Source organism: Patagioenas fasciata, chromosome 5, assembly GCF_037038585.1.
Source record: "Patagioenas fasciata isolate bPatFas1 chromosome 5, bPatFas1.hap1, whole genome shotgun sequence".
NCBI lineage: Eukaryota > Metazoa > Chordata > Aves > Columbiformes > Columbidae > Patagioenas > Patagioenas fasciata.
This window is the reverse complement of record NC_092524.1, coordinates 11,901,369-11,911,733: the sequence shown is the minus strand read 5'-3', so window position 1 is coordinate 11,911,733 and position 10,365 is coordinate 11,901,369. Positions and strand designations below refer to the sequence as shown.

Genomic DNA, 10,365 nt, shown 5'->3' with positions numbered 1-10,365 from the left:
GAATTCAGCATTTGAATGCTTCAAGTTAAAAAAAAATTATATATATATATAAATTTTGGAGCATAAAGCATTCAAACCCTGAGTTCATCAAATATATCTAAATATCTTTATTTTGCAGCTTTAAGATAAATCAAAGTCTAGCCTAAGATATTTTACAGTATCCATTTAAGATAAAAATATTATTTCCACCAACATTAGAGAGAAGGTCACCGCAGTGTTAGTCAAACACAGGATCTCTCACCTCTGTGGAGTTGTTATGTTTATTTTATGAAGCCAAGACTCCAACGCTCGCAAGTGCTGCAAGTATAAGTGAGCTACCATTGTATCCCCCTCCACATGGCACATGCAAAACTGCAGTAACTCATAATGGGTAAGATTTAGTGAGACATGTTACTGGATACTCAGTGCTAATATTTGCTAACGCACAGATTCGTCAACAGTACTTCAATGTAACTCTCCAAACACAGAGGTTGTGTTTGCCATGTTGTGGTTTGGTTAAATATCTCCACCTTCAAGTCTAGTCAACTGAAAGATACTTCAGCTCTCACCAAGTCTGAAAAGGAAGCCAACTGCCCCAGGAGAACAGGAGCATGTGCACCGGGGGTATAAACAGTGAGACACATGATGCTATTGATTACCTGTGCTTTGAGGTGTTTCTGCCCTACCTTGGGTATAACTTACCGCAAGATCATCTGTCCAACCACTGGTAGGAGTGTCAAGCTGTGACCGAGCTGAGCAGCTTCCCTTGAAATGATGGGGAAATCAGCAGCTGATTATACACACCATTTTATTTTCAAAGACAAATGTTCAGAGTGCATTATTTACATCTGTAAGAACTGAGTCACAAGAGGGATGGGGTCAGGTAGAGTGCCAGAATCACTCACTGTTCTCAGAAGTAAATCACAGCAACTGAAGTTACACATTCACAGCCCGTTTCCTCCAGCTTCCTTTGAGGTTTATTCTGCCTGGAAATCAACAACTTGCAACCTGCACATTTCATCACTACCCTGTTTCCCCCCAAATAAGACAGGCTCTTATATTAATTTTTGCTCCAAAAGATGCTTACTTTTCTACATGTATAGCTGCCTAGACACTATTTAAGTTAATTTTTTAAATAAACTGTAACTAGGGCTTATTTTTGGAGGAGGGCTTATATTTTGAGCATCCTCGAAAATCCTGAAAAATCATGCTAGGGCTTATTTTTGGGGTTGACCTTATTTTTGGGGAAACAGGATAGTAATTTGGAAAAGAAGAGGGAATGGCCTTGACTGATGGTCAGAATTCAGTTTAGAAGAGGGTCTCCTCCCACTGCAATCTGAAGAAGTAACAACATCTGGTCCAGCAGCATGGGTCTTTCCAGCCCCACTATTTGCATTTTGTTAAAATAGAACAACGCAAAATATAAGGTCATTTAAAAAAATCACTCCCTCCGTTTCAAAGAGATTGATCAGTGGCAGTGGCTGGGATCAAGAGATGCTAAACAAAGAAAATCTGAATTGTGTATTTTGGCTAACGGTGCAAATGCCCTCAGAAAAGCTGCCTGGAGCTCCTGTTACAGCTGCCCAGAACATTTCACTCCTTGGTGCATGTGTCCTGTGCAGTTGCCAGCATAGTGGGAAATATTCCTTCAGATTCCACCACAGCTGCTGAAGCCAGCCCAAGACAGAAAGATGCTTCTCCTCGGTCCAGCTGTGCAGGAAAACCCAAGCACACCATGAGCTGCTGGGTTAATGAAACCCTCAAGTTTCAGCAGGCTCTTTGACTTAAGCCTCCTGTTACAGAAGACCAAGCCAAAACCTTTCACTGTTTGTCAGCAGGGATTTCAACAGCTTTTTTAAATTTCTTAGGGCCACGTGCTGCCCTCTCGTGGGGAGCCCCACAGCTGATACCCCACTGCATTGGCACAGCCCCAGACCGTGCAGCCAGGGCAGGTAACAGAGACCTGTGGTCTGCCAACAGCCCCAGGAACAGCAGCTTCATGGAGGCCATCACAATCTATGCCTCATTATCACAGCTCCCCAGATCCTCAAAAATCTCTTTATTTGAGCTCGTCTCTAATATGGCAAGGAAGAACGGATCCTGTGAGGTGTCTGAGGGAGGGACAAGGTTCCAGCCTCTTATCTGAAGGTGTGCCAGAGCACCTACCCACAGCACCCCTAAGCCAGACCATCTTCTGCATCAGATTTTTCTTCTCTATTACTGCATGTGGAAACACATCCTGCTGTGACAGAGAACTATGGGCCTTTGTTATCCACTGCAACAGCAAATAGTCAAGTTGGACACGTGTTCTGACAGAGCTGGGACAGGTATTTGTAATGAGCTTATTTCAGCACTGCTGCATCCACCCCTCTCGTGCCACAGACCCTGGCTGAGGTGCTTGCTGGACCAGCCGAGGAAGACAGCAATGCCTGCAGTGTTGAGTGTTCAGTTCCTAGAGCTAAGCTTCCTCCTTCCACTGAATGAAGTTGCTGTTCTCAGCATGGATGAGCCTTTTCAAGGTTTTATTTTTGTAAGTTTGCTGAGAGAATTAGCACCTATGAGAGCCGGGGCGCAGTAGTTATGTTATGTAAGCCAGACAAGCCCCCTGAGCACTTTTCTGCAAGTTCTGGTACCTCACAGTTTTTCCACACAACCTCTCCTTCACACCACCGCTACATCAGTAACAGCAAACTGGGGGCCACCCAAATTCATGAGCAGGGTTGTGTCACAGTCAGGCTTATCTGCTGGACACACAGATGCCAAATTCCCTGTTTTCTGGATTGCTTTCTTAATTTCCACATTGACCCCAGAAAAATCATTATCCCCTCTCTTACCCCAAACTGCTATGCATGGCTCCAGGCAGCACCTCCAGAAGCCAACTGAGCTGGCGTTTTGCAACAGGTCTTCCAACTGGTGATGGGACATGTAGCTACAGACAAAGAGGGTGTGAGGCAGATGCCAGTGCTAGAACAGTGACCAGCAGCTCTCAACCTCTGCCTCTAAATCCAGAGCAAACTCCATGGCTCCCTGACGCACCACACTGACAGCAAACAGTGCACAACTAAAGGACTTTCGGTACCTAGAAATGCAGATGTGAGGTGTGTTTGAAGCCTCATTTGCTCTTTTGCCTAACTCCAACTCTTTCCTGGTGTTTTCGGAGCATGTAGATGGACACAGAAAACTGCAAATTATGCCCAGCCTTGCAGGTCCTACAGCAGCCCCCGAACCAGCAGGCTCCTCACCAGTAATGCTGGCCAGCACCAAGTGCCCCGTGATGTCCTCACCCCTTGCTGCCTGCTTTCTGCCCTGCCAACCCTTTTACACCCCTCTAAGGCTCCCAACTCCCAAGAATTCTTTGTCTCATCCTGAGTATGCTCTGCTCCCCACCAGACACATGGAATCACAGAATGTTAGGGATTGGAAGGGACCTTAAAAGATCATCCAGTCCAATCCGCCTGCTGGAGCAGGAACACCTAGATGAGGTTACACAGGAAGACATCCAGGTGGGTTTTGAATGTCTCCAGAGAAGGAGACTCCACAACCTCCCTGGGCAGCCTGTTCCAGTGTCTGTTACCCTTACTGAGAAGAAGTTTCTTCTCAAATTTAAGTGAAACCTCTTGTGTTCCAATTTGAACCCATTACCCCTTGTTGGTTGTCACTGAGAAGAGCCTGGCTCCATCCTTGTGACACTCACCCTTTATATCCCTTAATCATTTTCGTGGCTCTGCGCTGGCACCCATGAGTAGAGCCCACTGTGCCCACCCTGCCCAGCATCCCAGTCCTCCCAAGTTTACATCCTGGGCCAGCTTGCTGCTTTTTTAAAACTTCCACGCACTTTTTCTGCTCAAGATGTATATTTTTTGCATTTTCCTTTCATGACAGCTGTTGCACATATGGTTATCTTATTGTCAAATACATAATACATATACACACACACCCCCATATATGTGTGTATTTGACATACCTCTACACTTGTCCATCTCCTGAACTTATTTCCAGATAGAGATTCTCTATCCAACTCACATCAAGGCTCCTGTCCATGCTTAGTATTTTCTTACATTTTTTCTCACACAGCAAGCAGGGAAAAAAAGCACAAAACCCCACATTCAGGCTACCACTGTTATATTTGACTCTAGAATAAAAGATAAAGATTTCTCTAAATGTAGTTAAGCGTAAACTTGCTCTGTACATAGGTGTTTCACAGATGTTTGTAGTGTTCTTGGTATAACACAAAACACTTGAAAAAAGAACTATTAAACAACAAACTGCATTTCAAGTGATAACTTCAGAATATTTTACCTTCCAGAGCAACTTTTCTCTGATTAAAACCATGAACCCCTTATTTTGTGATCCCTAGAATCAACACAGATGGGAAATGTCACGGCAGATGATTAATATCCAGGTTTGTAAGTCTACATTGCCTATTGAATAAACTTCCCAGTGAGAAAAAGAGGCTTCAGTTGCTTTAGATCAAGTTTAGCAGCTAGCCAGTATGAGAGTTTCCTTAGTGAATTCTATATTTATACACACGTTCAATGAGGGAAAATATTTCAAGTTTGTGTTTTCTTACCTATGTTTTTCATTGTGTACTGAACAGGTTTTGCTACATGGACTTCAAAAAACTGCCACTATTCAAAATATGTTTAATCAGAGCAACAGCTGCACTGAAATGTATATTTAAACTGAGAAAGATTCTTTTTTTTTCAACACTTAAAGCGGTTTAATAAGATAGTTTAGAAAACCAGATGAACTTAGCTTCTGAGACTGGAATCTGTCTCCTGAATGCATTAACTCCTCCTGTTTTCCCCACAGGTGTTATATTTGCATCCCTGCTCACGGATGTTCCACAGCGATGGCAGAACGCACACCATGAAGTGCAGAGCTCCACAACAGAGGGTGAAAATCTGCCTATGAGCAAAAGAACTGCTCAAACTATATGGGCAGTAGTAAAGTGTGTTGTAGGACAGGTCAGTTCCAGGGATGTCTAGAAACAAAACTATTTGTACTCGAACCTGAATTTGGCTCAAGTTCTTTAAGAAGTGGTTGTCTGTCTCCTCTAGCAGCAGCCTTGCACAAGCGATGTTTGAACAGAGCACCATTAGAAGGAAGATAGGAAGTATATGTACATTTTAGTTGTGACAGGTTTTACAGTCAGCATCTATTGCATTTACAGGATGTCATCTATATGTGTGATAGAAAAAGCATTTGCATTAAAGTTTATTTAATTCAGAAATATTTGTGGACCACGACCCTTGCATCCTCTTTCTAAGGATTATTGTAATACCATTCCTTCCTTCTTACCTGTATCAGACCTCTTCCGACTCCCCAGATTTAAATAAGCTTCAAGTCTTGCTCTCTATATTCTGATATGACTTATTTCTGGTATGTAAAGACCCAAAAGTCCCAGTCAGAATTTCAGCTCCCACTGCTCAGGGAGTTCACGAGATAGTTCATATTGACATTCCCTGCCCCAGAGGGTATCTGAGTGCTCACGTGTCCATCACTGCAACCACTGTGGCAGCATCCACAATATCGGGAAGAAATAAGAAAAACACAGTTTCTGCTGTGATTTTCCTGTAGTTATCATACTTTGCCATGACCTCTGTATTCCTGTATGTCATTTACTTTGCTCTCTTTTCCATATAAACCAATGTCAGATTTTTTCCAGGTGACAAGTGAATTAATACAGTTGTATCTTCCAAAACTGCATCAAATAAAGCTGGATAGTTACATTCAGTTTGATACAAATCAGTCCTTGTCACTATGATGAAAGAAAGGTAAGGGTCAAAAAAACAATTGAATAAATGAAGGAGAAGATAATTGGATTATTTTTATAGAAGTTTGATATATTGACTACAACTAATAATCTCAATGCAACATCACAGAAACAAATACAGAGCAACAGTATTAAAAATTACTTTAGACCAACTCGTTTATAATTTCCCATGACCTAATCCTATTTTTTAATTTTAAGAAATTAAATCAGTGGATTTAATGAAAAGCTCTCATGAAACTGTGGTGTAATCTTAAAAATATTCTGGGAACTTGTGTCTTAACACAGGTTTTTACTTTGTTGGGGTTTTTTTTGGTTTATTATTTTTAAGTTCAAACAAGGAGGTTTGGGGGTTGTTCTTTTTTTTGGTGTCTTTTTTTTTTTTAACAAAAAATTCAGATTCATCTACAAAGTAATAAAATACTTTGAAGTTACTTTAAGTAGTTTATTCTGTCTTCATATAGCTGCTTACAATAGGCCAATTGACTCCAGCTCATCATATAGGAGATATTTTTAGCATAATTATTAGAATTATTACCAGGATAATTCTGATATTATACTAGCCAGAAATCTGTGCATCACTAAATGTATGAAGCATTCTATCTTTATGAGTATAGATGCAGGCTAATAATACATTACATGAAACAGAATTGTAAAGTAAGCAGGTGTTCCCAGGATAAAGTCTATCAGATGTGAGATAACTTGCTACACAACCATTAATTTTGTCACAAAACTGTTATTTAGTATAGCAAAGACAACTAATAATAGTACCCAAGGTTTTCATGCAACTAAAAGTTCACTGGTTTATTTCTCTTATTAAGAGTAACAGTCTGAAACATTTTACATTAATTTATAATCATGAAAAAGATCCTTATGCTTATGAAGGTGACATTAAGTCATCCAGTTAACACTAGTCATTATTTCAAAAGTTAAATTCTGTTTTATAAGGTTAAACACTTTTTGAATCATTTGTTGCCAAAATATAACATTCGTCTACAACCACACAGAAAGTAGAAATTAACATTTCTGCAGAGCCACTACCATCGCTATGAAGATACAATGCCAAGTGTTAGAATGTTCTGCAACAGTTATCACTTCTCCCAAAATTTAAGATGGCAAAAAATTCCCTCTTCACTCTTTACTGCACACACAGGATCCACAGTAAAAGGGGAAATTTTGATTCATAGTGTTAGATCAAGGGTAACAGAAGTGCTTCCGAGTCATTTACTTTTTATGTAGAAAACTAACAGGGCTGTGGAGCAAAAGGAAGGGTAAGGTTTTTCTCCTCAGCCCAGGCCTGTGCACTGACACACTCCTCTCCTTCCACAGACACCATGGGAATGGCCTGTGCACACAGGGATGATGGAGGAGCAAAGCTGAGACCCAGTGCACAGACCAAAGGCAAGGCTCTGGTCCCGGAGCAGCCGTGCAGAACTGCCTGTGAGACGAGGTGCAGCGCAATGAACCCAGAGCTCACATCAGTAACTCATGCACAGAGCATGAAATCCCAATTTAATCCATTAAAAATATATGGATGTTTCACAACTTTTGTTTTCTTGAACTGTTGTTGAAACCCATCACTCTGATTCATGTGTCGTTCAGCAACACAAAACAGAACTGTTCAGATCTGCAGCCTTCTGAGTGGGGAAATACAGCAAGAACTGGGTTGTTTCCTGTGGCAGAGAGCACACAGATCACAGCAAAGCTGCTCTGCTGGGCTTGGCCCAGAAGCTGGCACACCAAGGTCCTCTCCTCCCAGTGCCCCACCAACATGTCTCTAACTTGCCCATGCACCCCGAGCAGATCTGCAGCATCTCACCCATTTAAAAGAGCTCCATCGCCACATAGAGATGGTTGGTGGGTCATTGCAACTCACTGACACATGGCATCCGGCACAGGAAGCCACAAACAGCAGAGAGGTAGGGGCTGTGCAACCAGAGGGAAACTATCTTGAAATACCTTCCTGGGATCTCACCACAACAGTGCACTTTACCATAGACATAACACACCTGTCTCACCACCCTTCCTATTATTTTGGCATCTCTTAGCCATTCTTCTCATTGATCACACTGCTTCATACCTTCTTCCAGATAACTCCTGTCTTGTCTCCCCACCAAGGCATCACAGCCCCTGCTCAGCATGATGCACACCAGCCAGGAATGCACGAGGACCTTTCCTTTTGTTCTGCTCATTGCCCCCCTGCATCCCTCCTCCTCAAAGATCCTGTTTTCTCCCCTTTGCTCCAGGCCTGGCAGCCCTGTTCATGGAACCAGCACTCACCACCCTGCCACAGGAACCCACCTGCAGCTCTTGAGCTGGAGCAGGAGCCTCAGTACCGCCAGCCAAGGGACCGTTCTCCCACTTGGCAGCAACACAAGCCATTTCCCTCCTCTGCCCAGACCACCACAACTCTTCTGGGCAGTAGCAAGGGGAACACAGCATCACATCACCCCATCCTGAGAGGTTCTGCTCCCAGCTGTGGCCTGAGGTCACTGCCCCTTCCCATCACACCATGATCAAACTGTGTCCTCACCACAGGACAGGCTGCACTGCCTCACATGCCACCAAACAGGGCTGCCACGGCGTGACAGTTCAGCAAGGCTGCGCTTGGCAGTTTCATTTGCTCCTAACAGTGCAGGGAACAGATTCAGACCCCTGTTGTTGATGAGAGTTTCATCTGTCACATTATGGACATGGTATTATTCACATAGAACAGTTAAATACCACATACCGATGCAATGAACCCCGGGGAGATCTGACTCCACATCCTAGGAAAGGGAGCATTCGTTCTGGCTACACAGCAGAATTTCAGTACCTTTCCTAAGGGGGCACACAGAGGAAGACTGGTCCCCCCTGCACTGCTCAGTGCTGCCAGTCACCGAATGATGGAGGTTGTAAGTCCATCTCCAGATGAGTGGAACTGCAGCCATCTCCCTTTAGTACAGAACACCCAAAAAATACATTACACCCATGAAACAGTTTGTGTGGTCAGAGGACAGTGATTCAATTTTAGTGTGGGAAGAAAAGCACTGAGACAACAAAAACATTTTCATCAACACAGTGCTCCCTACAGGCTCTTTCAGAATAGCCTTCTCTCCTGTAAGAAACACAACCTGAGGAAAAGGACCCAGATTTCGGGAATCTTGAGCAGCATTTTGCCATAGATGACTTTTGTGGCCACATTCTGGTTGAGGAATATCTTTGTACATCTACTTCTCTCCAGCAAGACAGGGAAAGCAGTTGTTCTCTGCTCAACAAGGCCATTGCAAGGTGCTCAGACAGGTTAAGGAACGTAAGAGTTAAGGCTCATTTAAGAGCCTTATACAGGTTTAAATCGTAATGTGCAAGAATATAATATATGCAAAGCCTGCATTTAAAATTGGGCTTGTGTGTTCAACTCTAGGTGCTCAGAGGACACCGTTTTATACTACTTGGAAGAGCCAACACCTCATGCTGTCCCAGGCCTATGCACAGGGAGAGAGCACTGGGTTTTAATAACGAATCTGCTTTGTTGTAACATTTGCAGTCAGCCCAAAGTGGAAGAGTCCAGCAGGTCAGGGTCTCTTTTTGTGTATCAGTCAATTTAAGTCAACAGGTCATTAGCATGAACACAGTGTGATCAAGACCCAGAGCATTCAAACTAATATTCAACCTTTTGCTTATTTCTCTGTATACCTCATACAACATGTAGTTCAGAGAAAAATTACACCTTGTGCAATTCTTGGACTCACTGGTTCAAACTAAAACTACTTCAATCTTACCTCTGTATTTCCTGCATAGCAAAAGTTAAGAGGAACATCAATCTTGTTCTCACTTTCAGTGAGACCAAACATGAACCCAGGTTTCTTGAGGTAACATGTATTAATGGTAGCCCAGAGTTCATCCTAAACCACACTACTTAGCCTGTCTGTCGTCATTAGCTTTAAGAGTTACTGATGAAGCAACAGGGCAGAACTTTACAAACTTCTGTTTGGCACCACTCAATTCAGAGACCCATGAAGTATCTGTGGTACTCAAAAGGTATTATCTGGAAAGGAATCAAAATTCTGTTCATCAAAATATTTATATTAGCTAAGAAAGCCAAACTCTGCCAAGAACGGAGCTGGCAATTTCCCTGGAGTTTCTCTGCCAGTGTGTGTAACACAGAAAGCAGCCCCACCTACCACAACCCCTCTGTGCATGGCCAGGGCTGGTCAGTTTTTTGAAGTACAGTGCCAACTATTTGTAAGGCCTCAAAAATCTGGAAACTTTAGAGCGCAGCAGCCGAATGAAGGATCTTGGGAACATCTCTCTTGACTCTTGGGCTGTGTACTTGAAGTAGTTCTGTGGATGCGCCAACACATCAAACAACGCTTTTATCAGTTTCTTGTCCTAGAAAAAGGAAAACGGATTTTACAGTAATTCCACAGAGGAGTTAGAGTCATAAAAGATTATGGGTGTTTTACTTTTTACACTTTACTTTTCAAGTACTAGTGCTTCAGGGCCTCAGAAACTAGTGGATCAAGGCTGACATTGAGGCCACAGGGAAATCACTGGAGTTTCGCATTTATAATCGGTGGCACCAGGATTTCTCCCCTCCTTATACTTCAAACAAGAACAGCAAACAAACAAAC

The 10,365-nt window shown here is 42.8% G+C and overlaps 1 protein-coding gene across 4 annotated transcripts in view; it reads right to left on the bottom strand.

The window, feature by feature from the left end:
- Positions 1-5,799: 5,799 nt before the first annotated feature.
- Positions 5,800-10,365, bottom strand: part of SCUBE2 (signal peptide, CUB domain and EGF like domain containing 2) — a 45,609-nt gene continuing 41,043 nt past the window's right edge. For all 4 annotated transcript variants that reach the window (XM_065839724.2, XM_065839723.2, XM_065839722.2 and 1 more), the window contains one exon: positions 5,800-10,123. In XM_065839724.2, the coding sequence (XP_065695796.1) occupies positions 9,971-10,123 (153 nt within the window). In that variant the 3' untranslated portion in view covers positions 5,800-9,970. The remainder of the gene's footprint in view (positions 10,124-10,365) is intronic.